General features: G+C 48.1%; 2 protein-coding genes across 5 annotated transcripts in view; one reads left to right on the top strand and one right to left on the bottom strand.

Moving 5' to 3' along the window:
* The window catches only part of CSTPP1 (centriolar satellite-associated tubulin polyglutamylase complex regulator 1), a 309,647-nt gene that overhangs the window by 9,029 nt on the left and 273,450 nt on the right, over window positions 1-27,168 (bottom strand). For 2 of the 3 annotated variants that reach the window (XM_057507641.1, XM_057507639.1), the window contains exons 5-8: window positions 17,217-17,302; window positions 15,293-15,488; window positions 14,512-14,621; window positions 12,050-12,113 (exon numbers count right to left, since the gene is read on the bottom strand). In XM_057507641.1, coding sequence (XP_057363624.1) covers window positions 12,050-12,113; window positions 14,512-14,621; window positions 15,293-15,488; window positions 17,217-17,302 — 456 coding nt within the window. Of the gene's footprint in view, window positions 1-11,568; window positions 11,776-12,049; window positions 12,114-14,511; window positions 14,622-15,292; window positions 15,489-17,216; window positions 17,303-27,168 lie in introns of those variants that run through there. The other variant, XM_057507640.1, reaches the window with a different exon arrangement.
* Window positions 427-9,669, top strand: ARFGAP2 (ADP ribosylation factor GTPase activating protein 2). Of its 2 annotated transcripts, XM_036891995.2 has the most exons (16): window positions 427-581; window positions 751-869; window positions 1,442-1,514; window positions 2,028-2,159; window positions 2,247-2,327; window positions 3,155-3,236; window positions 3,501-3,554; window positions 4,627-4,679; window positions 5,151-5,287; window positions 5,375-5,506; window positions 6,041-6,169; window positions 6,261-6,395; window positions 7,362-7,488; window positions 7,647-7,740; window positions 7,863-7,981; window positions 8,445-9,669. In XM_036891995.2, exons 1-16 carry the CDS (start codon window positions 465-467, stop codon window positions 8,463-8,465), a joined length of 1,605 nt encoding a protein of 534 aa, XP_036747890.2. In that variant the 5' UTR covers window positions 427-464; the 3' UTR covers window positions 8,466-9,669. The 2 variants fall into 2 exon arrangements, with proteins under 2 accessions (XP_036747890.2, XP_036747891.2); XM_036891996.2 differs by lacking the exon at window positions 3,501-3,554 and having other exon boundaries at window positions 428-581.

The following is a 27,168-nucleotide window of genomic DNA, read 5'->3' as shown; positions in this document are numbered from 1 at the left end:
GGCTGTGTATCAGGCTTGATGTGGGAGCCGGCCAAGGCTGGAGGTTGGTTGATGAATTCTAAACTGGGCAGGGAGAGCCCAGCCAGTTGTCTCCCCCTTTAGGCCGAGGGGACCGTGAATGCTTGGTAGGACTGCTATCACTACTCACCCATCCGGCACTGGCCCTCCCTGAGACCCAGGTCCCTTGGTTTACGGCCCACGCCTTCTGGGAGGTGGCTCCAGCAAACTCTCCCAGCGAGGTTTGGGCCAGCCGGCGAGCCGTCGCTAATCTCTGGCTGCGGATTGGCCCCTGCGAGGCGCTGCGTGGATTAGGGCGACCGTGGTAGACACGGCTTCTGACAACTGGGCTCCAGGCCTGCCAGCCGCTCATTGGTCCAGATGGAGACAAATTACCCACCCCTCGGCTGACCGGGGACTGGGCGGGCCGCCGCGGTAACCCCGCCTTCCGGGCCGCGGATTGGCCCATGACAGCACCCTTCGGTCGCGCTGGTGTCTGGGAAGGAGAGAAAATGGCTGCGGAACCGAGCAAGACCGAAATCCAGACTATTTTTAAGAGACTTCGCGCAATTCCGACGAACAAGGTGGATGAGCCGGAGGCGCGCGGTGTCGGGCGTTGGCCGAGGGGGACTCTAGGTTTCCTTGGGGTGTGAGGGAGGGACAGGGGCGGACGTGGATTGTTTTCTTGGGGGTGTCAGCGCCCAGCCTCCACTCCCGGCCCCTGACCATTAGCTCATCACTTCCTCCACCCAGGCCTGCTTCGACTGTGGCGCCAAGAATCCGAGTTGGGCCAGCATCACGTACGGCGTTTTCTTGTGCATTGACTGCTCCGGAGTGCACCGCTCCCTCGGCGTCCATCTCAGTTTCATCAGGTGGGGTCTTCTTGCGCCTCCTGTGCTTCTACCCGGCCGACCGGGGCTGTGTGCTGACCAAGGGAGAGTAGCTGCCTCGACTCGGACCGCCCTGAATCGGTGTTCAGAAACCTCCCGGCTCGGGGACCGGTAGCCTCCCACGGGAGGGAACCGCCTGTGTGGGCCCCTCAACAGGCAGTTTGAGCCGTCTGGGTCAAAACTTATTTCTTTCCTGGCGGTCAAACGGAGACTCCGAGCGTTAGTTTCGGGGAAATGTTAGCTGCATTGACCTTGTTGTTATTTTACTGGTAATAGTGGTCGAGTGTGTCTGAGGTGAGACTGTGGCCATTTCGTAAGAGAAAGCCAAACCCAAGCTTGAGTGCCTGAGGTGTCGACCTCCTTTTGCATCTGGAAAATTAGTACTCTTTTGACTAGATGAATGAAGAGCAAAACTTTCATGCACAGGAAATAGAGCAGTAGCTGATTAATTTTCCTTGGCGCCTACTGCAGCCCAAGGCCAAATGTCAAGAGTGGGCCTGCCAGGGAAGCGTCTTCTGGTATCTGCTGGTGTGACACACAGCCCTTGCACGCAGGTCCACAGAGTTGGATTCCCACTGGAGCTGGTTACAGCTGAGGTGTATGCAGGTCGGCGGGAATGCCAATGCGGTAAACTTCTTACCACCCCTCCCAACCCCATTCTTTTGTGTGGGTACTAACTCTACAGTGACTTTCTAGGAGGATCTCTTAGTTTCTCCTTTTAGAGGATTTCTGGTCTATAAGAACACTTGTACACTATTTTCTAAACTTGGAAATAGGTCACCCTTCTCAGAGGGGCTTCAGATTTGAACTAAATTGGACAACTTTCTTGGAGAAAGGCTGAGGGAATTGGGGGTCTCCACAGTCCAGGTCCTGTGGGCCTTGGTGAAGGTCGGGGAGAGTGGGTATGGCATGCTTCCTCAGGCACAGTTGAGTGAGGACTGGGCTTCAATCAGTCATCTTAGAGGATGGGAGGCTTGTTTTTTGCAGGAATTTCTAAAGAACTGTACCTCTATGAAAAGCTGGTGGTTTCAGTAGAGTGTATCATTCTATATGATTAATTACTGGGTTTTTATAAGGAGGTGCTTCTTTTGCTTAGGAGAGAGTCACCTATAGCAGGTTCTCCTCTTCTTTGCTCTCCAGACAGCTTTTTTTCGCCAACATGGTTGCACAGCCAGTGATGCAAACACCAAATATAATAGCCGAGCTGCCCAGATGTACCGGGAAAAGATCCGGCAGCTGGGGAGTGCAGCCCTTGCTAGGCATGGCACCAATGTAAGTGCCTGTTCCCTGGGGTTGGGGTAGTGGGGTGAGTGGAAATATACAGAGCCCTATGTTTCAAGGGTGTCTTCTCCCTTTTAGCTTTGGATAGACAGTATGAGTAGTGTTTCCAGTCACTCCCCAGAGAAGAAGGACTCTGATTTCTTCATGGAACACACACAAGTGAGTGTTTACAAGGGATGTTTCTCACGATTGTTCTTGACAGGTGGTTTACTTACAAGGCCAAGACCTTGTGTGATTATGAGCTTGGCGTTCTTTAGCCTTAGTGTGATACCTCATTCCTCAGACAAGGAATGTTTGGGGCTCACCGGTGTTTAATCCTGTAGGGGTGCAATGTGGCCCTCTGAGTGGATCTTTTTAAACTGGGGTGACAGGGAGGAGGAGAATATTCTTGAAGGCTCAAGAGTTGTCAGGAGCCCTAGACCACTCTTCCTGGATTCTTCCCCTACAAGAAAGGCACTGGGGACAATGAAAAAAATCCATTCTAGCAACTAACCACTGGGAGGAGGGTTCCCTTCTGCTGGCACTGGGTGCTGAAGTCAGATTCTCTCAGTGTGAATACCTGCTCCTTTACTCAGCATTTCTAGGATAGTAGCTAAGTCACCTGACCTGTCAAAACTTAAGTCTCTAAGATGAAGATGTATGTACCTCATGGGGTTGGTTGTGATAATTAAATGCATTTATATGTGAAAAGTCCTTAGACTTGTGCCTGGCACATGGTAAGTAGACAGTAGTTGTTAGTTATGATATTAGGTGAATGGGCTCTGGCTCTAAGTAAATAATGGGGTGGGGGGTGGAGGTGGCTCTAGTTCCCTGCTTCATTCTTCTGTGGTGAATAGCAACTATAATTTCACTCACTAACCTCCAGTCTCATTTCCTCATGGGCTTGGGATAGGGCCTTGGACTCACAAGGTACTTACAGGCTCTTAGTACTTCTTGTCAGCAGGAGTAGCTTATCAAGGTTTCTGTGACCTGGCCTTTTTTTTTAGCCCCCTGCCTGGAATGCACCAGCCACCAACCCAGCAGAGACCCAGCAGCCAGCCCCATCTGCAGAGAGCAGTGGCCTGGCACGTGAGTTCAGCCCAAATTCCAACCAAGTGCCCTGGTCCTGGCAGAGGACTTGGGTTTAGGATGGTGACACTGGGCCAAGGGAATAGGAGAAAGAGGTCTTCTGTCTTTCTGGGTGTGTTGGGATTCATTTCAACTTTTATCTTTTAGTGGCCTTAGCAAGGTGAGAAAAGCCAGTGCCCCTTACTCTTGTCTCATCATTGCCCTTAAGGGGGGGTCACAGGGAGCTTTGAGCCTTACACCTAACTTCCTCCATTGCATCCACACAGTCAAAGCATGGCCCCAACATAGACCTTGGCACTTCACCCAAAACCATACTGGGTCAGTATGCCACCTGGCAGGTGTAGGGTGACTAGGGGAGGGTGAGCCACGAGGCTCTTTTCAGATCTGCTGCTGCTTGCTCATGTGGACTGAGGCCCCAGGACACTGAGCTTCTGACCTCTCTGGAGTGGGGGTAGGATAATAATTTGTGACTGCAACACTGACTGCAAGACTCTTTGAATCAAACCTTGGTGGGCTGATTAGCAAGGCTTGGGGGCTTCCTCTGGTTGTGGGGCTGGATCTAGTCAGAGTGTCGGTAGGCTAGCATGAGACTGGTACCTGACCCTGGGGTCTGAGGCAGGATTGGCCTGTCAGGTCCATTTCATGGGATGGAGGGACAGCTCTGAGCTGCTGTGGCTGGAGGTGACATTGTTCTTTCTCAGCCAGTTCCTGGCCTTTCAGCTCATTTGTATTCTTTCCTTAGTGTCCTTTAGACTTGGTTCAGAGTGAATGGAGTGAACACTTGCTGACCTCAGTTTGTTCTGTTGACCCTTGGGGTTGGGGCAAGAGGCCAGCAGAATGATTGTCAAACTGAGTCCAGGAGAAGACTGGCATGGCTTGATCTAAAGTGAGTCTCTGTAGAGGCCTTTGGGAATAACTTTGACCTCTGGGCTCAGGAGCTGTATGGAGGCTCTGGGTGGGCCCCTTGTTAGCCATAAGTCTGTCTCTTTCCAGGGTCTGTGTGTCTGTCACTTAAAGGGGTCCTTCCTGCCAGAGGTAACCGACAGCTGCTTGGGGAGCCTGACCCCTGGTACGCTGGCTTCCTGCTGTAGGAGCTGAGGCTAGTGTTTGGCGTCTGCCCTCGCCTAGCAGTCCTCATTTTGGTTCAGGGATTTTGACTGTCACTGATGCTTCAGTGCTAGGTTCTTATCTCTCTCTGGGGGGAGCCAGCGACCTTCTTTAAACTTGTCCTTCTTTGGCCTGGCCTATCTGATGGTGTTGTTTGGAACTGGGGATGGCAGGTTTGCCTTCCCCTGTTGGAGGCTGTCCTTGCCGGGAAGCTGCATGGTGTGGACTGAACTGCTACCTCTGTTCTCCCTTTTCTGTGCTTATGCCCTACCTTCTCACACAGAACTGAAAACCTCCCTCATTGGCAAGAAGAAGCCAGCAGCAGCTAAGAAAGGGGTAAGTGGGGAGGGGCAGTAATAGAGTGGTGAGGAGCTAAGTTAGATTGCCTGGGTTCACCCCTTGACCCTACCAGTTTGTGGCTATGTGATTTTGGTAAAGGTACTTAACTTCTGAACCTTATCTGTGAAAGGGCTGTCGAGATGACTGTCTTCAGGGGGCTTCTGAGAGAAGTCAGTAAGGTAGTGCACCTTGGATACTTGGCACATAGTGGGCCCAGTCAGCATTAGCTGCTGTCCTTAGTTCTTGAGACCTCTTCTAGGGTTATGTGAGCCAGCTCATGCCCAGTCCCAGCAAAACCACTGTTCTCCCTCTCAACCGTGCTGACTAGGTTCCTCTTTTTACCCTAAACTTTAAGAAGGAACCCTTTTCCTGATTCCAAATTGAGGGTGTGGCTGCAGTACCCATGCCCGGGAGGTAATGGAGGACATTGTGGTTGGCAAGGCCCCCATCACATGATTTTCTTTCCAGCTGGGTGTGAAGAAAGGCCTAGGGGCCCAGAAAGTTAGCAGCCAGAGCTTCAGTGAGATTGAGCGGCAGGCTCAGGTGGCAGAAAAGCTCCGTGAACAGCAGGTGTCTGATGCCAAGAAGCAGGCCGAGGAGTCCATGTGAGTATTTGCCAGAGGACCCCTGGCTCATGTGAGGTGGGGTGGTCAGGATGGGTGCCAGCCTCTGACACGTTTGTTCCCTTCAAGGGTTATCTCCATGCGTCTGGCTTACCAGGAGCTCCAAATTGACTGTAAGAAGGAGGAGAAGAAACTACAGAATCTGAAAGGAAAGAAGCGAGAGCAGGCAGAGCGTTTGGGCATGGGCTTGATATCACGAAGGTGAGGCTCAGCTCCAGGGTGGGTCAGAGAAATGCTCTTACTCTCCTGGGCACTGCTCTGTATTTTGAAATACTTTCTTGATTAAAAAAAAAAGTTGGGATAATTAAGAACTCATCTTTTGATGCTCTTAGACTCATCTCCCTAGTTCTGGGGCATTTTTCTTTTTTGTGTGTTATGTGAAGGATATGGCTTATGGTGTAGCAAGTCTGAGTTTTTAGGGCAGAGAGTACTGTCTCAGTGTACATTATTATTAAAATTAAAACAGGCAAATGGTCATTTGCCAGGGAAAGCCTACTTTTGAGGAAAAAAAAGGATGATGTGTGACAGCTGAAGGTGTGCTCCCCAGTTCAGCACAGTTCCCAGCACTCCTGCTGAGTGGCCTGGCCCTGTGCACAGGTTGAGGGAAGAAGCTCTGGGTGGTTGGTGCCTGGTGAAGGAGAACCCAGTTTATGCCAGCAGCTGGGCATCTTCTCTTTTGTGGTGACACTAATGCTCATCACTGCTCTCATGCCCTGGCTCTGCTTTTCTTCACAGCTCGGTCTCCCACTCCATTCTGTCTGAGATGCAGGTGATTGAGCAGGAAACCCCAGTGAGTGCAAAATCTTCCCACTCACAGCTGGACTTGTTTGAAGATGTTGGTACTTTTGCCTCTGGACCCCCAAAGTAAGATTGTTGTTGGGTCAAAGACGTGTCCACCATTTTCCTCATCAGCCTTTCTGAGCCACTCTGTTTCCCTTTTCCCCTTGTACCCTAGGTACAAGGACAACCCCTTTTCCCTTGGGGAAAGCTTTGGTTCCCACTGGGATGCAGATGCCACCTGGGGTGTGGACAGGATGGAGGAGAAGGAACCAGAAGTGACCATCTCAAGCATCCGGCCTGTATCAGAAAGGTGGCATGGATGAGGGCAGCATTGTCTGGTAGAACTTTTTGTGATGATGGAAATGTTCTGTATCTGCAGAGTCTGGTGTCTGGTATGGTAGCCACTAACTATATGGCTACTGAGCCCTTAAAATGTGGCTAATGCAACTGAAGAACTGAAATTCTAATTTAATGAATTTAAATAGCCACATGTAGCTGGTGGCTAGTAGGTTAGACACTGCAGAAAGCAGGCTTTGGTTTGACCTGTGCTTTATCATCACAGAAGGCCTAGTAACCACCTCTGCTTAAAGTCTGTTTCTCCGACAGGAGGGGCCTGATTTTGTGCTTCAGTCCTGACCCTTCAAGGGTCATCTTACTCATTTTTTAAAAAAGCTTATTCCATGTTAACTTGGGTAGTGTTTGATAAATTATCTATAAATAATCCATTTTAAAATGGGGACATAAGTAATGACTTCACAGAGCCACTGGAAGGAGTGAAATAAAACAGCCCAGTGTTTCTGCATATCATTGCTGGGTAGGAGTAACCATACACCTTTTTACTCACACTGGAATGCTTTGTAGAGTAAAAGGGGAGGTATAAACCCAGGCAAACCAAGACATGTGGTCACCCTAGTGATAAGCCAGCTGTGACTAGGAGCAGAGCAACAATAGTGACATTATGTTGTCTTGGACCTTGATGGAGCTGCAGTAGTTTGGGCCAGAAGCCTAGGCCCTTCCAAACCTTAAATTTTCACACTCCCCAGTGGAGATGACGAGCTCTCTGTGCCTTGGTTTCAATGTGGATAAGTGAGGGGCTCACCCAGGGGAGGTGGCTGATGAGTCTCAGAGCTCCAGCCAGATAGGGCATTGGTAAGCATCCCCAGAAGGCCAGAGGTGCTTTTTTTGGCCTCTGATAGTAATGAATATTAATATGACAGTAATGCTATATTCTCATATTAATGGAAAGGGTCAGAGGTGTCTCATATCTACTCCTCAGAGTCACAAACCGGAGGGAAGTGGAAAGCCGGAGCTCTGGCCTCGAGTCCAGTGAAGCATGTCAGAAATTTGCAGGAGCCAAAGCCATCTCATCTGATATCTTCTTTGGACGGGAGGTGGATACTGGGGTAAGTAATTTTCTATCCTGAGCCTGGAGGCAGCAGGTAGAAATAAGAGCTTCCTTCCTGCCACTGCTTTGGGCTTTAGCACCAGGGTGTCTTGGCGTGTGTGAGTTCTTGGGTCATCAGCCAAACGTTACCCAGGCCTTGCCTTTTTTTCATCACAGTATGAAGCCAGATATCGGCTACAGCAGCTCTCAGGCAGTAGTGCCATCAGCTCTTCAGATCTCTTTGGCGACATGGATGGAGCTCATGGAGCAGGTAAGGGCTCTGGTGGTATAGTATAGGCACCAAGTGAGGGCTGTGAGCGTAGCTGGAGGGCCCTGTGGGCTGGGAAGGGCTTCCTGCAGGGCTCTGGATCACCCTTTTCCTTGCTCTTACAGGTAGTGTATCTCTGGGGAATGTGCTACCTACAGCTGACATTGCCCAGTTTAAGCAGGGTGTCAAGTCTGTGGCTGGGAAGATGGCTGTGCTGGCCAATGGTGTGATGAATTCTTTGCAGGTGAGGCTAGAGCTGTTTGACCTGGGGTAGGAGGGGCCTAAAGAGGGGTGCGTAGAGGTTGGCCTTCTTCACTGCACCTGTACACTGCTGCTGGGTAGCCCCTCAACCCTTAAGAGAGAGCATTTTCTTTTCCTGAAGGGGAAGCTTCCTTCCTTTGAGCTAGTAGCAGGCTGGGCCTCTCGTTTAGAAGATGCCATGTCTTTACTGATCTTCTCCAAGTTTTCCACCTGTACCACTCTTTCTCCTCCCTCCCCACCTTCTGTGAGATCACACCGGGCTTCCCCCTTGGGTTTTGGCCACAACTTCTCTCCTGGGTCACAATAAAATATAAGTCTGTCATGGTGAGATTGGCACCCCCCTGCCGAGTACCCTAGTCCTGCAGGCGGTGTTGAGGGAGGGTGTGTGTGCTGGGAAGCAGCCACAGGTTACACACTGACTTTGTTTTTTCTTCCTTTGTCCCTAGGATCGCTATGGTTCCTACTGATGCAGGCTCTGTGGCGCAAGCATTGGGTGTTGACAGCTGCAAAAAACCCCCCTGATTCTGACCCCGGGATGCTTGCCTTGTGGGAGCTGGGGGGAGTTGTTACTTCATGTGTGTGGTGTGTGAGTGGGGTGGACTTTGAGGATCTAGGATGAGGGGATGGGCCCGTACCAGTCCTTGACCTCTGCCTGTAGACTGAGCCCTTTATTCTCCTCTGATCATATCCCCCTCCCCTGTGTTAGATCATTGTCCTTCCAGTCCTGCCTCCAAAGCTCCTGCTCACTTGTTCTGCCACGCTGGGAGTAAGGGGAGGCAGTTCCTTCAGGATGGCTTGTTCTGGGTCCAGCCTGTCCCTGAGTAGGGAAAGTGAAAAGGGGAAGGCTTCTGTGCTGGCTGTAGGATCCTTCCAGGCCACCCGGGGGTTGGGTCACCAGCCTCTGGAACCAGTGGGGAGGTCAAAAAACTGATTTCTGCTATAGGGGAGGGAGGCTAGGGCTGTTCCAGTGGCCTCTTCTGGGTGCCAGGAGAGGGCAGGGTTGGGGTAAGACCTTCATCTGGGTCACACTAAGGGCTAGAAACTTCACCTGGTACCTGAAGGTTTCCTTTGGGATCAGACTGGAGGCCTGAGTGATCATCTCCTTTCTCATGGCCGCCTTTCTGCAGTGATCACTTGGAGGATTACTTTCCTCTGGTGTGTCTGGGTGTCCTTCCAAACCCCGCATTGCAGGCCACAGGACCTTCTGTCTGTCCTCTCCTGAGACTGTCCCTTCCTCCCCTGCTTGGTGGCCGTGATGGGTCTCGTCTGCCCTGTGCTGTGCTCTGGATGCTGCGAGCATAATGCTGGCCAAGGAAGCAGAGGGCATGAGGGACAGATGCAAGCTCCTGCAGCTCAACCTTCCTCTGCATCATCCTGGTCATAAGGGAGCCTGGACAGCACCCCACCCTAGTGAGAGCCTGGGGTACCTACACAGCTGCAGGCCTCACGCCTTGCCTGCAGGGGATCACTGTGTTATCCTTGGTGCCATCATCGCCTGCCCTGTTGGCAGTTTGGGCCTCCTCTACCCCTGTGGTTTGAGGCTTGGGCTCCCAAGCAACACAGACCACTCTGTCCCGCTCCCTCCCCCAAAGGGACTTGACTTTGTTTCTGAACTATTTGTGTTACAACAAAGTGGTGTGAAATAAAGCCCTGGTGGGGCCCTGGGCTGTGGTTGGTCTGAGTGAAGTAGTGCCCTCTCTGGATCCTACCTCCCTGCCCAGGGCAGAACCCTTGCCTCACTCTCTGGGCTCCCACCAATATGGGTAGGGTGTTGGTGCTGAAGCTGAGGGCACTCTCTCCAGGGCCTCCAGCTTGTCTCTTCTCTGAAAGCCAAAGGCCCCTGGCTCCTTGGCCCTGTTCTGGTGCAGCCTCGACCCCACCACTGTTGCATGTGGAGGAAAGAGCTGGTATTAGTTAGCCTTTTAATTCATCCACTGAGCTATATGGCTGTGGACAGGTGAGGAGGGGTGTGTTTCTCAGTGGAGTTTAAAAATATAAAGGCCTTAATGGAACCTTTTGAAATCCAAGAAGAAAGGATTTTGTGTGTGTGTGTATACCCCTGGCTTGGCAACTCTCTCCCTGGGGGCTCCTGGAACATCTATGCTACCTGAGGGGTCTGAAAGGTACAGTTGTAAACCACTGCTTTGGGAGATGAATGATTATAAAGGATGGGAGCCGTGGGGCTTGCAGCCATTGATTTCCAAAGTGGGGATCTGCAGCTTTGGAATTACCTGGAGTCCTTAAAGTTAGGGAACCAATTTCTGTGCACTCCCTAAGCTGAAGCTTGGCATCTTGCACTGCAACCAAACTCCCAAGTGATTCTGATGCACATCAGGATTTTTCAAACATACTACAATCAGAGATGGAGCCTGGAGATGACTGTGGGCTGGGAATGCTAACCATGTGGCCTGGAACTTCGTAGGACTGGAAGTTCCAGTCCTGGCCTGGCAATGCAGGGCTTTGGAAGCCAGTCTTGTAACCATCTAGGGGGCTGGACTGGGCAGGGATGAGCCCAGGAAAATATGTGTCCAGTGGTGGTGACTCCTGGTCTGCTCTGCTCAGATTCCTGGGTGGATTTTGCTTTCAGGACAACCCCCATCCAATTCAAGGATGTTGGAAACCACCTGTCTTACTTTCCTCCAGTCTTAGCTGGAAACTTGTGTCTCTCAGTACTGTCTTAACAACTGCAGTCCTACTGCCCTCACTGAGCTGGTGGTTGGCAAATGTTTAATGAAACTTTGGTTAGAAGGCTTCAGGGTTAACCCTTTATGGCCAGGGTTTTTAAAGCTAGGGGAACCTGGCCTTGAACCCTCTGAGCTTGTTTCCTGGAGGCCCAATCCAGTTGTGAACATCTTTCCTTTGAAAGGCTGCTGTCAAGGGCAGGAGGTTAACCCCCTTTTTGCTCATTCCCTGAGGCAGCTCTCCAGGCTTGAGTGCCCTCTGGCCCCCACTTCAGAGTCCAGCCAATAAAGCTGGGACTCCACATCAAAAACCCAAACTTGCCCCTTCCCTTCATCCCCTCCTTAGTCTAGTGGCTTTAGACTCACCACTTACCAGACACAAGGGGCTTTATTCATTTCACGTATTTAAGACACAGGAGAGTTGAAGCAGTTTTTGAAAGTGAAATTAACCTTCTTGCCTACCCTTCATCCTTTTATGGCTAGTGGTCACTCCAGCAGAAGGCCACTATCGTTATATCCTAATAATTGCATCACTGGTATCACTCTTGACTATGCAAGGCTCTGCATGGTTATTCATGGTATCTCCCTGGAGTTGCTGTGAGATGACGATAATGTAGGGACTGTCACCAAAAGGCCTAGGTCAAGTGGCTTTCCTGGTGGCCTCAGCTCAATCTGCTGTCAATTTGGGCCCTGACTAAAGCGCAACAGGCCAGGGAGAGCAAGCTGTTATCTTTTTATGGTCATTGCTTGGCTTGGCTGAGAACTGGGACCCCTCTGGCAGGTCTTTTGCGCTTGGGCCGTTAATTGGCTTTTCCACCAGCAGAGGGCAGCATGGCATGGGCATGGGAGAGGAGGTTGGCTGGGAGTCCCAGGGGCTGGTGGGAGCAGGGCCCAGGGCCTTGGAGACAGGACCCTTCAGACTCAAGTCTCAGACTCATCTGTCTCTTCAGCAGAACCATCACTCTCTGCATCCGCTTTGCGGGCATGATGGAGGGGTCTCCAGGGGGAGCCAACCCAGAGAGGGGTCCGGGAAGGCAGGCAGCTGGCCTCTGAATTGGCAGTGACTGAGTTGACTGGGCCTGGGATCTGGGCCAGCCTGAAGGAGGGAAGATGCCCAGAGGGCAGCGAGGTGCCTGTGGTCCAGAGACCAGGACCTCCACATTCACTCTTGCATTTGGATGAAACCATGGACTATTCCCAAGGAAACAAAGAGGGGACACCTCGGGCCTCTGCTGATCCCCCAAACCCTTCCCTGACCTATGGTGGGGGGTGTTGGGACAAGTGCTCTATGACCCAGGATAGGGCATTACCATGTCTGACAGGCTTGGCCCCACAAGGGGGCAGCCTAACACTTCCCACCTGACACTTACAACCGTTCCAGCTCCTCATCCATGGCTGGGTCATGCATCAGGTCCCCTTTGTCAGGCAAAGCTCCTAAGAGAGAATTGGGGGGCACAAAATTTAATCTGAGGGTCCATCAGCCAGGCTCCAACCAGACAGCCCCATTCCTAGCAGATGCCTCCATGTCCCTCCATGTCTTATGGGGTTGACCCTGGTAGGTCTGATCTAACAGATTTGGGGAAGAGTCCCTAAGAGAAGTTTAAGAGGACTGCTATGGGGGCAGGAAGTCTTGGGAACTGGATAAATTCAGTGAGCCCCATTGCCGACCCTCTCTGACTTGGGGCAGAGACCCTAGGTACGTGACCTCAAGGTCACTGCACAAACAAGGCAACTCCCATCCAAGACTGGATGGTGGTTTGTGACCTGGCGACCAGGTGCTGGGGGTTTAATCCTTTCTTGGGGCCCCAGAACCTGGGCTGAAAAGGAACCAGAGATGCATGATATGGTCAAACTAACCCCAAAGACCAGAAATTGCCTAGTTTTGTGCCCCCAAATCAGGGTTTACCCCACTTTGGACAGGTGGTCAAAAATGCTGCCTCAGCTCCTCGAGGGAGGGTTTCAGTTGAAATGAGAAGGCTGGTTCAGGATCAGACCAAACTCTTGCACAGCCAGAAGCTGCTAGGAGGGGAGCCGTCCCATCTCCGCTCTGCCACAAATCTTTCTGAGCTGGTTTCCTCAGCTTTAAACTAAGGGAAGTAATTCCTTGATTTTGGGGAAAGGTGAGAGTTTTGGATTTTCCTGGAGCTGTTAACAATGGGAGAGAAGGTGAAGTTGAAATTTATAGATAGAAAGATTCTCACCAGCAAATTGTTGAGAAAAAAGCTCAGTGGTGGTCAGAACCTAGATTTGGTAGTTAACAGTGCTGGTCTTTGAACGTTTCAATCTTAAAATTACCCATCCAGCTCTAGGTCAATTTCTGACTTCAAAGCTCTCTCAAATGATGGCTCTTGGCCCCTTTTACTCTAAGTTGGTGGTTCTCAAATGATGTCCCACGGAACCCTCTCATTTTATATGTGTGGGGGTGCCTTGAGGACTAAGGGAACAGGACAACCACTCCACAACTGCCTGACAACTGGCTGCACCCAGGGTATCTCCAGATCTCTGTTTCATACACTGAAGATGCAGGTGAGGACAGAGACCATATGCTTCTGTCCATCGCCCACTCGACCTAGATTAGTGTTCTGTAAAACTGGTTGACTGATCGTTTTTAAAGGCCTTAGAAAAAGTGAGGGCATGAGGTTAGTCCAGGCTGAGAACCAGATGCTAGTTAGTTCTCCCTTTTCCTTCCTAGCGGCTGGTGGGTGGAAAGGAAGGGAGGGCAGTAAGTTACCTAGGAGTGTGAAGAAACAAAAAATCCCAAGCAAATCCTCCCCCACTACCCCCTTACACTTGACTTCTGACTCCGGTTTGCCTCCTTTCTACTCCTCATCCAGCCAGTGACCTTGGCTACCAACATCATTCACTTAGTTGGCAGGTCCCCAGATCTGTGCCTGCCCCAAGCATCAGTTCAGAATTAGGCTGCCAGGTGGCATCATGCCTGAGAGAGCTCTCGGTCGGTCCTGCTGCAGTTTGTGCTCCTGTGTACCCCAGAGCATCCCCGGCAGGTGCTGTATCATGTAAGATCCAAATTATCTACGCCAGTACTTGGTGTACTGTGGCAGGCATTCAAAGAATGTTAAATTTCCTTCCTTTGACCCTATTCCCTCAGCTGAGTCTCAAAGAAGGGCTGTGTGTCTCTTCTTTGAGACTCAGGGAACTGGGATCCCAAACACACCTGGCTATCTCTTAAGGAGAGAGACAAATAAGAGCCTGTCAACTCCAGTAGATGGTGGCCTGGAGGCTCTTCCCCTAGGAGAGCAGTGAGTGCGGGAGGAGTAAGAGGAGGGTAGGTGGAGAAGGCCAACCAGTGTGAATAAAGCAATGACAGGAAAAAAATGGGTCAGTGGAACCTCTCCCCCTTTTTTTGCTCCCTTTCAGATTAATCAGATTTTTTTCCAGCTGGGAAAAAAGACCTGCAGACCTTCCTTTGCCCTGCTTACAAATGGGATTCAGGTCTTTTTGATATGTAATCTCTAGACTCACTGAGTAAATAGTCCTGTGTCTGTCCAACCTGCAGGCCGCTCCCCAAAGCAGAACTGGGGATTCTATGGGGAGGGGCTGGACATGCCTCTGCCACAGAGGCTGCCTCATGTCAGGGCAGGGCCTTGGGAGGGGAAGGCTGTCCCCTAACGTGGTAGTGTAAGAGGCCTAAGAGGGCATAATCTTGTGTTGTACACATTCCGACTCTGTAGGCTCAGTCTGGCCCTGAGAAGTCAAGGCAGAGATGGTGATGCCCTCTCTCGCATAGGACTGTCTGCCAATGGAGGTCAGCTCCTATATGGCTTTGCATTGTAGGGGTAGAAGAGGATGGCCACAGCTAGTTCTGGCTTACCTAGGGCTTGGTTGATGCCATGGTGTTTCGAGAGAGCCACAAGGAATCCATAGAAGGTCAGTCTCTGAACGTTGCTCAGTACTTCTTTGACAAGTGCTAAGGGTGGACAGCTGGAAGGGAGAAAACAGATGTCAGATTCAAAGTCTGCAATGCCATCTTTTCGTTCATACCTTCAGGCTTAAGAGGATGTCCAAAACCAAGACTGAGGAGAAACCTACTGCCCCAGGGACCCTAAGATGTGGGGGAGCATAGCAGACCTCCAGGAGCAAGGCCTTGACTATGGGCAGAAAAAGCTGACATGTTCACTAACTCATGCTTTCACTGGGGGGAAGCAGGAAGTAGGAGAGGGGGAAATGGCAATAGTGACAACCTTCTCTTAGAGGAGACCAAAATTGGCTGCTCTCCCCTAGAGGAGATTTTGTGCCACACAGGACAGTTTAACCCTCCCCCTCTTTAGAGTGAATTTTTTGTACAGTGAATGCTTTTTCCTTGTCTCTAAAAAAGTAAGGCCAATTTATCTCCTGGCAAGGAGAAGGGGGTCAAGCTGGTAATCTACAGTGTTCTTGCCCAAGTGAGAGCAGTCCTCTCTAAGTGAGCCACCCGGGAACCCTTTCAGTCAATAGCCTGGTCTGGGGGCAAATAGCATTGCTCTAATTTATTCTGTGACCATCAAGGGCCTTGGAAGCCCTGGACCAATCACAGCTTCCTTCTAGACATCTGTTCCTGAGACAGAGCCTACAATCCCTGGGGCTGAGGTGGGGTCTGCATGCCCATGCCTCACCTGTACTTGTGCCGGTCACACAAGTTCTCCAGGCACTGTAAGAATAGTGATGCCTCCACTCCCTCCAGCATGCTAGCCTCACCCAAGGGAGGCCGCTGGCGGTGTTGCCCACTGGATGACGTTGGCACAATCACTGTATTGGGGCTCTTGCCTGACAGCAGGTCCTGATAGATGGCAGCCACACTCTCCAGGAATTCTGGGAACCATGGTGGAGGGGGTACAGGTCAGGCAGTGAGGACATACTTTGTCCCCTCTCTGTGTCCTCCCCTCTGTTAGCTCACCAACCTCAGAGCTCAGTGAATGGTATCCTGGGAGCAGGAGTCTTCAGCCTTGTGTGACTACCACCCTCATGAATGATGATGTTAATAAGTATTTCAGCTTATATGTCCCCTGGTTGTTCCTAGACCAGGTGAGTCCCCTATTACATACAAAATACAGATTTCTTTGTAGCATTTATACAACAATGAGTTTTCTGAGAAATTATTTGTTTACTCTGTCTCCCTGCTGGGATTGAAAATCCTTGCACAAAGGCAGGGATCATGCTTTGTCAACTTTCCTGCCCCAGCCTACCACTGTGCTTGGCACATATTAAATCTATAAATATTTTTTAAAAGGGTGAATGTGTGCATGCTCCTGTTGGTAAGCCACATCTTGTGAGGCCACCTGCCTAACTCTGACTCAAGAAAACATGTTGTAATACCGGTGTGGAAGAGAAAGCTTGCAAGCTGCTAATCTATTAAACATTTGGAATTGTTTTCAAATTTTAGTAGTTGAGCCATTGTTAGTAAGCAGTGACTAATGGTCTGTCTCACTGCTGACTGAGACACACAGTTGTGTGGTAGTGGTGCTCAGGGCCCAACGCTGTTGGCTGATCCTGAGAGTGTTGTGAGAAGAGGGCTTGGGGAGGCAGTGAGGGGAAAAGGCTCTCCCAAACATGACTGCTCTTTCTGTAGAACCCAGGATTTCCTGGAGCTGCTCTGGAGGAGTGTCAGGGGCTGCAAAGAGCAGGTGGCAAGACCCCAGGCTCCAGCCCCTGCCTGACCAGGCCCTGGGGCTGCCATCAAGAAAACAGAATGTGGCGCCTGAATGAGTCCGGGGCTGGCTGGGGCCACCAGTTGGCAGGAAGGCCATGTCCAGTCTCCAAGGACAGCCTTCTATTTATTGGAAGGGCCCATTTTAAACAAGTTTGTTTATGGACTTAGCCAGCAATTTCTAAACCCAACATTCCAGTTGATGTTGCTGTGTGTGAGCTGGTGTGCATTTGTATTTATTCTTCTATTTTTATTCTACCTGATTCCAGAAAGGATTTAAGGATGTGGTTGGTGGGTCTTGGAGAACAGGGTGGGAGTGTAAGATAGGACTGGTGTGTGCCTATAAAAGCTGTGTGGGTGGGAGGATGTGTGCCCAAACATGTGAATCAGGGCCAGGAAAAGACCTCTGATACTGCAGAGTGGCTAGGAGAGCTTGCTTTGGTGAACCCTCTGCTCAAGTGTGGGCTCCACCACTTATTAGCTCTGTGACTTCGGCTACTTAACTCTGTAAGCTTATCTCTTAAAGGACCTATCTCTTAGGCCTGTTGTAAAGATTAAAGTCTTTAGTGCCATTCCTGAAGCACAGTAAGTTTTTGGTAAGTCATGAATTTATTGTGCATTGTTACAATAGTGTGTATTGTTATTGTTACTGGCATTATCACTTAAACTGATGTATTGTACTGCTGACTGGAAGCACTGTGGCATGAGGAGGCAGAGGGAGTAAGCTCTGCAGATTGAATCTGTGACTACTAGGGAGAATCAGACCTCCTCTTGTGACCCACAGTGAAGCACTCCACCAGAGGAAGTTAGGGGAGAGAAATGTGCGTGCTGGGCATACAGATGGAAAGGGCAACGTGGTCCTGGAGCCACATGGGGTCCTGGAAGATTCTCACCTGAGTAGTAAAACTGGATCTGGAATGCAAAAAGGAAATCTGAAAAAGACATCAAGCAGTCCATGGCATCATCCATGAGCACAATCCTGAGGGGGAAAGAGAGAAAATGTGTGTGTGTGTGTGTGTGCACGCATGTGTGTGTGAAAGAGAGAGCGAGAGCTGCTCCTGGAACTCCAATCTCCCTAGGGGCATTAAGACTTTTGGGAGAGTGCTCCCCAAAACAAGCTCCTTCCAGTCACCTCAATTCTCCATCAACCGCGTTCCACAATCAAACTGAACTGACCACACTACCAAGGGCAGGCTCCCAGTTCAGTCTCTGTGGCACCAGCTAGTGGAGGGAGCATGAAGAGGGAGAAGTGGGGAGGAGGTAGCAAGGAGAGGGTACAATTGTAATGCAGCCAAGATTTCTTTTCATATAATTAAGCAGTAAATCCTTTCATCCTGCAGGACCACTTAGTTCAGAATAAATACAGCTGATCAGAAAAGGCAAAAAGAACAGCCAAGAACTTTAAAGGGCTCTTGGCAAGTGGTATTGAGATTTAATAAGCTACCAAGGGCCAGAACAGCTACAGGGACTTTCACCGTGGGACAGTGATGGCAGACAAGGGAGGAGGGTTAGGAGCTGGGGAGTCTGCATTGGCAGGGCCAAACCACACACCTTCTTTCTGACCCTGTGGCAGCCACTGTTTCTCCTGCTGTCCTTGTTGACCACCTCCTGGTGTTTCCTCTCTCTAGTCCTTCCCTTGTGCATCAACCTCACAGGAAGAAAGCTATTTCACTACTAAATGATCAGACCAAGGCCAAGTTCATACTCTGCTCAAGACCTCTTCTGAGAGGACAGGAAGGGAAGGAAATTAGCACTGCTGGGCTCAATCCAGGTGCCAGGCAGGGTGCCAAACATCTACTAGAGGGGAGCTGGGTCCTTCTGGCTTTATCTTTCCTTTAAAAAAAAAAAAAGTTTTATTTTGCTCTCTCATGTGTTTTTCTAAATCTCTCTCCAGCTCCCTGTGTCAGAGGAGCCCCAAACTGGCAACTGGATCAGCCCCAGAGAGTATCAACACTGCTCACCTCTGGGGGAGGTACGTGTGATGTGAGTGAAATTATGCAAGGCAGCTGGCCTTGGTTTCAGATCTCCCTGAAGACAGAGTACCTACTTCATGGCATACACTGTAAAAGGTATTTAACCTATATTAATTAAATTTTATCTCACAACAATCCTATGAAGTAGGTCTTATTATTATTTCCATTTTACAGGTGAAGGGACTAAGTCTCAGAGAAGTTAACTTCCCGAGATTACACAGCTGATTAGTTTGCTTGTCTCTACAGGCCATGTACTTTCCATTAGGTCACACTGTCTTGTTTAAAATAAATACCATAAACACTAAGATTTTATTTCTTATCTTTTGTGGATAATTTATCTTCTTTCTCTTTATCTATATATTAAAGCCTTAACGATTTCTCATGTATCCCTTGGGGAAGAAAACGTTGCTCTAACTAGCAGAGTTGAACATTAAAATTTCAGCTAGAAAAAAATTCAAGGCCAGATGGTGAGAAGCAATGCTATTGATGACCACAGGAGGGCGCGCTGATTCCTCCATCAGTGTCTCTGGAGACTTAAGGGATGCGCCCCAGGCCAAGTTGTTACCCCCATTTCTCATAACCTAAGGAGAACTCAGGCAGGCAAAAAGAAAGCGAGGGCACAAAGCCTAGATTCTGACACTTGGATGTGGAGGGAGAGGCGACGGAGGGCAGAGAGAGGGCAGGTAGAGTGGATGGCCCTCCTTGCTGTCTTTAACCACAGGGTTACTAAAGACACCCAAACTACAGATAAAGAGCGAGCTCTCTCAGAGCGGCACCTCAAAGTGTTGCCATCCCAACCTCGGCAACAAAAGAAAAGGCTCCAGAGGAGTGAAGTCTGTGACCTTTCTGTCCTACTCCTAGGACAGCTAAGAACCCGAGTAGCCTGAAGTTAATTACTATGGGAGAGCACAGGACTGAGAACATCCCCCAGCAGGAAACCATGAAGGGGAGCCAAAGTTTTTGAGGATGTTACTTGGGTTCTCTTGTTTATCATCAGCCTGGACCCAGTGCCTGTGTTATCTCCATTTACTATTTCTTTATCTATTCATTGTTTAGGTTGTGACAAAATTCAAATACTATAAAATTTACTCTTTAAAAGTGGACAGCATTTTTTAGTATATTTACAAAGTTGTGCAACCATCACCACTGCCTAATTCCAGAAGTTGTAATTCTTGCTAATCAGCATGCCTCTGAGCCAGGGCTTTAAAACCAACTGCCATAAGCATCTTTCTTTCTCTGCCACAGATAGGACTAGAAGCTGCAAAAGTTGCCCTTCCAGCTTCGGAAATGGTCCACAGCTTTCTGTCAGGGGCCATAACAGAGTGTGAACATTAGAACACTCTTTTGAGATGGGCAGCTGGGGAAGAATAAGAGCACAGACATTGTTGGAGGGCAGGAGACCCACCAGTGTGAGTGTGTCAGTCTCTGTGGGGGCAGGGCAGTCTGACTGTGCTCTGGTCTTTACCCCTGCTCCTTGGTGGGCTGAAGCTTACAGTGGCAGGGAACCTCTTTCTGGAGGACATGTGGTTGGATCCCAGCAGCATGTTGCAAAGGACTGAAAGGTTTTCTTGATTATAAGCAGTGAGATGGACTGCCAAAAAAGCCAACTGGACCTCAGCTTTCATCAACAGCAACACTACCACTATACTCTGCTCATTCAGAGGGTGGGTCCTCCTTGCCTGTCCCACAGCAGTCAATCACCAAGTCCTAGCAATCCTATCCCTGACATTTTTCTTGAATCCATTTACTTCTTTCCACTTCCAGAGCCACCATATGATGCCCATCTCCACCTTTTTTTCTTGGACAACTGGGTGGCCTTCCTGGTTTCCTGCGACCATTCCTGCCTCCTTCAAATTGAGTATCCATACTGTAGTCAGAAAGTTCTTTTTTAAAATGTGAATTTGACCATTTTACAACTCTGTTTAAAACCTTTCACTGGCTTCCCACTGACCTTAAAACATGATTCCCTAACCTCATCCTGATTTATAAGCCCACCCTCTGCTTCCCTGCTCCTCTCTGGACTCACTGAGGCCACAGGCTGCTTCCCTCATGACATGCCAACCACACTGATCCTTCACTCTTCCCAGAGCTCCTCACCCTTCATGTCCCTCTCCTCACCTACCTGACACCTGCTAAGTCTTCAAGTTGGAGCCTACACAGCACTTATTTGGGAAGCCTACCCTTGCAGGCTAGGATAGGCCTCCCTGCTACTGGCTTCCACAGTTCTTTGCAACCTCCTGACATGGTTCATGTCTGTATTTGTCCTAGTACTATAAGATCCACCTGGTGACATCTCTGTCCTTCTGTTTGTTGCTTGATTCCAGGTTGCAGCATGGTGCAGGATCCACATGGTAGGCACCGAGTAAATATTTGTGGAATGAAGGAAAATATGAACAAATGAATAAGAGAAGCCACAGTACTCTTTTCTTTTTCCCTGGCCAGGTAACATCTGGATACTACATTCAGCTCTTGAAAGTCCATTTAAGAGAATAAACTAGAGTCATGGAATAGGGGTTCAGAGTGGTAGAGAGTCCACAAACCGTGATATCAGACACATGGCTCCATTTAGATCTTTTAGCTTGGAAGAGAAGACTAAGGAGGAGGTGAGGGCTGAGTCCGGACTCTTGAAGGGCTGCCTCTGAGGGAGATGTTACAGGGATCTGGAGTTTGGCTCTAGAAAAGTATTTCAAGCTGCCCAGTTCTTGGATTATGGCTGCTTTATGAAAGGGTGGGCTGCTTGTTACTGGAAATAGTCAAGCAGAAGGCTGGAGGCTCATACTCTTCAAAAGTATGAAAGAGCTTCTTCCGCTTCTGACAGAGTGTGATCCCAGTGGTGGACAGACCAATAGCTTTTCCTTTTAGTGCTGTTCTTGTGGGAAAGTTTGCTGTTCAGAGGATGGTGGCTACAGAAAAGTCTGAGAAACTTATAGAAAGGTGGTTTTAAAAACATCATATGCTGCATTGTCCATCTCCAAACTGGGTATCTAGCAGTGGAATCCTGGTAGAACTGTGGGAATAGGCAGGCAGAAGGCTACAGGTCTGTCTTTTCCTTTGGCCACAGGCAAAACCCCAGGTTGTAGACCCTATATCCCACAGACGTCTCCTTCACCCTGAACTCAAACTTGTCACGACCCCCAGAGGGCCCAAGAAGGACTCTCTTGGAGACAAAGTCATCCACATGTGCTGTTTCTCAGTTAATGGCAGTTAGCTCAACACCTCTTCCTGCCAGAGGCCTTCTGCTAACATGCCAGCTGTTTCTGACACCTGGAGGAGCCGGGCTGCCCCTGCTTTGAAGTAGAGCCAACAGGGAGCTCTTGCCGACAAGAGTCTGTACAAACCTATTGGATCATGGAGAGATCCTTTCAGGCCATGCCTTTGGGCTGGAGAAAAGGACTCTGGTGAAGAAGTAATGGCAGTTCAGTTCCTATCGGTCCTGAGCAGAACCATGGGAAGGGTGGAGGCCAGGGAAGGTGACTAGAATGAAGAAAGAGTACTTGGCAGGGTCCGAGCTGATCCTGAAGGGGCTGGTTCTGTTCTCCCTCCCTTGCTGACTTCCAACAGCTAGGATGGGTTGGCTGGCTGCAGTGAAGTTGGTTCCGAAGAAGCCACAGCTTCCAGTCTGAACCTACTGACTTGTCAATGTCCTACTCACCCTTAGGAGTCAGCATCCCTGGTTAATGGCACAAGTTGTACCCGTTTTTCTGCAGTGCTGGGTCAGCAGTCCTGGGATCAAATCCAGCTCTGCTACTCACTGGCCAAGTTACATTTTCTCCCTAAGCTTCAGTTTCCTCATCTATAAAGAGGAGATAATCATAGTTCCTGGTTCACAGGATTCTTGTGAAAAGTCAGTGTGATGTTGTCCTGTGACTAGTGTATAATAAACACTCAAAATAAGTGTTAGTTGCTCTCAGTAAGTGTATTCTGGCTATCTCAAGGTGCTGGAAGATCTCAAAATAGCAAGTAAAAATATAGTTCAGAGGAAGTAAGCTACCAGCAGCCAACCAGGCAGAGGCTCTCAGGCGGAAGCTAGCTAGCTTGTTTCTAGTCCATTCTGGGGCGAAGCCAGGGCCAAAAAGAAAAGCTACTTTTCATGACTGCACATCTTGTGGGAGGTCACATGACCAGTGTCTTTCATGGTTACAGCTAAAGTGTGTCCCTAAGTCTGTCTGGGCTCACAGTACACCTTGGTGGGTTGTGTTTCCATGTCAGGGCCATGAATGCAACTAAAACTATACTCTGGCTATCTTCTGCAGGTGGGAGGAAAAGGCTGCTGTCAGGGTTTCCTGGGATACTTCCTTACAGTTGTCCCTCCTCTGGACTGTGTTGGAGGTACCCTTGTGCTTCACAAGCCATGTCCTCAGAGCAGTGTGCGATGTCCAGGCCATTGCTCCCCTGGCTCCAGCCTGTACCTCCAGAATGCCCCAAAGCCCACCTACCACGTAGTGTCTACAGAGCTTGATTGTGAAAGTGTGGGCAAGAACAACAATGATTAATGTTCATAGGGGCTTACTCTGTCAGTATATACATCTACCTATCATTTTATTTTCTTATGTTTATCCTATGAGGTATGCTTAATGAATGATTTTACTGAGAACTCAGTGGTTCAGAGGATTAGGAAACTTGACCAAAGTTATAGATAGAAGCGAAAGACCTGTAATTCCAACACATAGCTCTCTGACTCTAATCATAGCGCCTAGACCACCTGTAGCTGTGCCTGGTGAGAAAAAGTGAGTTCTGCGCTCTCTCGTGGCAATGACACCATCCTGCTGGTGGCACTGTCCCTCTTCCCAGTTGGGGTGTTTGTTATCAGTGTATAGCAACTGCCCCCAGGGGACCTGCAGGCTTAGCCTGGAAGCTGGTTCTTGCCTGCAGACAGCTTGAAAGCTCCAGCTCAGCCATTTAACCTCTATTATTCTGATGCCTTCTGAGAAGCCAGGGACAAACTGTTCTAGCTCTTAGGATAAATTCCCAAATCCAATGCATGGCCTGTGAGGCCCTGCTTTCCTCTTCCAGCTCTCAAACTCCTCAAACTCCAGGCCCACTGGCTTCTTGAAGTTTCTCTAGACCACCACTGGTGAGAATCTGGCTTCTTTTAGGCTGCTTACTTTTCCTGGACTGATTTTCCTTCTCACTGCTCCTTACCTAAGTCCTACCCATCCTTTTTGTTTTAAAGGAAATATTTATAATTTCAATAAATTATATAGAGTAACATTAACACACACTTGTGTACCCACTAGCTAACTTCATCTAGCCTTAACATTATGTCATCCTTGCTTTAATTTTTAAAAGATTTGCAGAATATTATATATACAGTTCCCTTATGCCATTCCTCTGCCCTTCCTCAGAGATCACCACTGAAACTTGGGGGTTTAGCATCCTTCCACAGGTTTTATACTACATTAACTCACACAGATGACTATGTTCTCTCAGCATTATATAAATGTGTTTTGTTTATTTTCAAGCTCTAGGTATCATTCTATAACTTGATATTTTAAGATGTATTACTGTATGTATATATTTTATATGCATATAAAAATATATATTTACTTGTATTCATTTTAACTGCTGTATAGATTCCACTGTAGGGAGATACCACATTTTATATTTTTTTCTGCAGAGGGACATGCATATTGTTCCATGACAGCTATTGCAATGCTGCATGTTTCATTATAACCAGGTATACCTCTTCACTTTTTTGGATTTTCCCAAATTGCTTCAAAGTGATTGTACCAATATATACCAGTAGCTGATGAGAGTTCCCACTGTTCCACATCCTCACCGATGCTGTGTTTTCAGACTTCTAAATTTTTACTAATTTGATGGATGTGAAGAGGTATCTCAATTTACTTGGCATTTCTGGTAATTCTGAGAATGAAAATATGCCCACATGATAATTAGCTGTTAGGGTTTTTCTTCTGTGTATTCCTTGTTCATATCTTTGGATTAATTTTCTGCTGAGGTTCTTAATTATTTTCTTATTGGCATATAGGAGTTCTTTATAAAAAATTCTTGAGACTAAAAAATTCTGCAGACCAATCTGTTGTTAGTTATATTCACAAGAAATATCCTCTTCCAGTCTCTGACTTGCCTTTCAACTTTGTTTATGGTATATCTGAATACCATAATGCATAGAACATTTTAGTTCTTAATTCCCTAGTGGTCCAGTGGTTTGGGGCTTGGTACTTTCACTGCAGTGGCCAGAGTTCAATTTGCCATCAGGGAATTCTTGCTTCTTAGCTGGTATTTCTCCTCTCTCTGGAATGTCAGCTCCATGAAGACAAGGACTTAGTTTTGTTCACTGCTCTATACTCAGCACTTCGAAGGCACTCCAAATGAACACTGACTGATGACTGAATAAATGAATGTAATTTTGTTTGTGCTCAAGTTTGTCAGTCTCATCCACTGGGCTTGGGCCTTCTGTATGCTGTTTAAGAATTCTTTTACTACCTGGTGGCCATAAAAGCATTTTCCTCTACTCTCTTTTAAGAGTATTATAGTTTTGCATTTCACACTTAGCTCTATAATCTATGTGAAACTGACTTCTGAATATGGTATAAAGTGGGGATCAGTGTGGACCACCAACTGCCCTACCAGTACTTACTGAATCATCCTTTTCCCCAGTACTCTGTGATACTACCTTTTTTATATCAAGTTTTTGTGAATGCTTGGGTCTGTTCTGACCTGTCTAGAATGATCCATTTGTCTATCCTTACTGTAGTACCATACTATCTTAGTTATGATGGCCTTATTAGGCTTGATAGCTGATAGGGCAAGTTCATCTCTAATTCTTTGGGTTCCAAACTCAACATCTCTTCCTCATGGAAAACCTTCCATGAGAACCAGGTTAGGTTTATATGTTCCTATAGCACTTGGCACTTCATTTATTGATGTCTGCTGCTCTATGAGTTCCTCAAGGGCTAGAACCATGTCTGTTTTGCTCACTGTTATGGTCCCACCAGAAACACAATGACTGGCACATGACAGACATTCAATACATATTTGGTGAATAAGAGAATGGGGAAGGAAAGGATAGTGTGTTTTGGTGAAAGACCTTTTGGGGCAACAGTGGTACTATTAGATGGTAGGTCAGATCTGGGCAGCATATCTATGCAGAAAGATATTGCAGGGGAGAGGCATAAAGAAAGGAAAACACCAAGAAAGCATAAGGCTATAGCTTCAGTGTATGGTATGAGGTCTGGCAGATAGTATGTGCTCAGTACCCATTTGAAAAATGACTGCAGGAATGAAGCATCATTTCCCATTCACTAATTGTAACTTTAAGAAATAGGTAATCTTTTTGAAGGCTGTATTTCACACGTATTATCTCATTAAGTCCAGAAACAATGCTACGAGGCAGGCATTATTATTATTTCCGTTTTACAGATGAAGAACTTAAGGCTTGTCATAAGCCAGTAAGTGAAAGAGCTGAGATTTGAATCCAGAGCTGTCTGACTCCAGCACCTGGGTCCTTCCCCATTAGGCTATCCTGCTTTCGTGACACAGGGACCAGCTGAAATGTGGCTCTTGTAAATGGCAGTGAGTTGTTATGCCTAAAACTAGATTCCTTAAGAGTGTATGTGTTTTTGAAGCGCTATTCGTATTCAGCACATAACCATGATAAAAGAAGTTTTCCTATTAAATATATATTACTAGGGAATCTGGCCTTCAGTGAGGGAGAATTAAGTTAAGTAGTGTTTCAGATGATAAGAGAGAGAAGGAAATGTACTTCCTTTTAATACAATCAATTCTAAAATGCCAGAATAAAACTGGCATGCAACACTCTAAATCAGTGGTTCTCAAAGTGTGGTCCCAGACCATCAGCATCACTTGTGAACTTTTTCAAAATATGAATTTTTGAGCCCCACCTTAGATCTACTGAACTCTGGGGATGGGCTAGGCCATCTGATTTAATAAGCCCTGCAGGTGATTCTGAAGCACACTTCATTTTGTGAATCCCTGCTTTAAATCTTCACCCTTGGGGCAGGGCTTTCCGACTCTGTGATACCTGGGTCTTGAGTGGGTTACAGGTGTGTTGTTCCTCTTGGCCTGGCTGGGAGGAGGCCAGAGCCTACAGGCTAATCAAAGGAAGTCCTGCCCTTACCTGACTTTTTGTTATATGTATAATTTGATGAGTGTTATGAAGTGAAAAAAGGCCAGGAATCAGTGTCTGCGGGAACCCAAGAATTTTTCATTTAAAAAAAAAATTTTTTATTAAGGTATTATTGATATAGACTCTTATGAAGGTTTCACATGAAAAAACAATGTGGTTACTACATTTACCCATATTATCAAGTCCCCACCCATACCCCAATGCAGTCACTGTCTTATCAGTGCAGCAAGATGCCAGATTCACTATGTGTCCTCTCTGTGCTACACTCTTTCCCCTGCGAACCCCCACACCATGTGTACTAGACATAATACCCCTCAATCCCCTTCTCCCTCCTTCCCCACTTGCCCTCCCACACCCCTCCCCTTTGGTAACCACTGGTTCCTTCTTGGAGTCTCTGAGTCTGCTGCTGTTTTGTTCGTTCAGTTTTGCTTCGTCGTTATACTCCACAAATGAGGGAAATCATTTGGCACTTGTCTTTCTCCGCCTGGTTTATTTCACAGAGCATAATATCTTCCAGCTCCATCCTGTTGCAAATGGTAGGATTTGTTTATTTCTTATGGCTGAATAGTATTCCATTGTGTATATGTACCACCTCTTCTTTATCCATTCATCTACTGATGGACACTTAGGTTGCTTCCATATCTTGGCTATTGTAAAAAGTGCTGCAATAAACATAGGGGTGCATATATCTTTTTGAACCTGAGAAGTTGTATTCTTTGGGTGAATTCCAAGGAGTGGGATTCCTGGGTCAAATGGTATTTC

This window comes from Manis pentadactyla, chromosome 9 (assembly GCF_030020395.1).
Source record: "Manis pentadactyla isolate mManPen7 chromosome 9, mManPen7.hap1, whole genome shotgun sequence".
Taxonomy (NCBI): domain Eukaryota; kingdom Metazoa; phylum Chordata; class Mammalia; order Pholidota; family Manidae; genus Manis; species Manis pentadactyla.
Note: the sequence above shows the minus strand (reverse complement) of the source record. Positions and strands in the feature narration are given on the sequence as shown.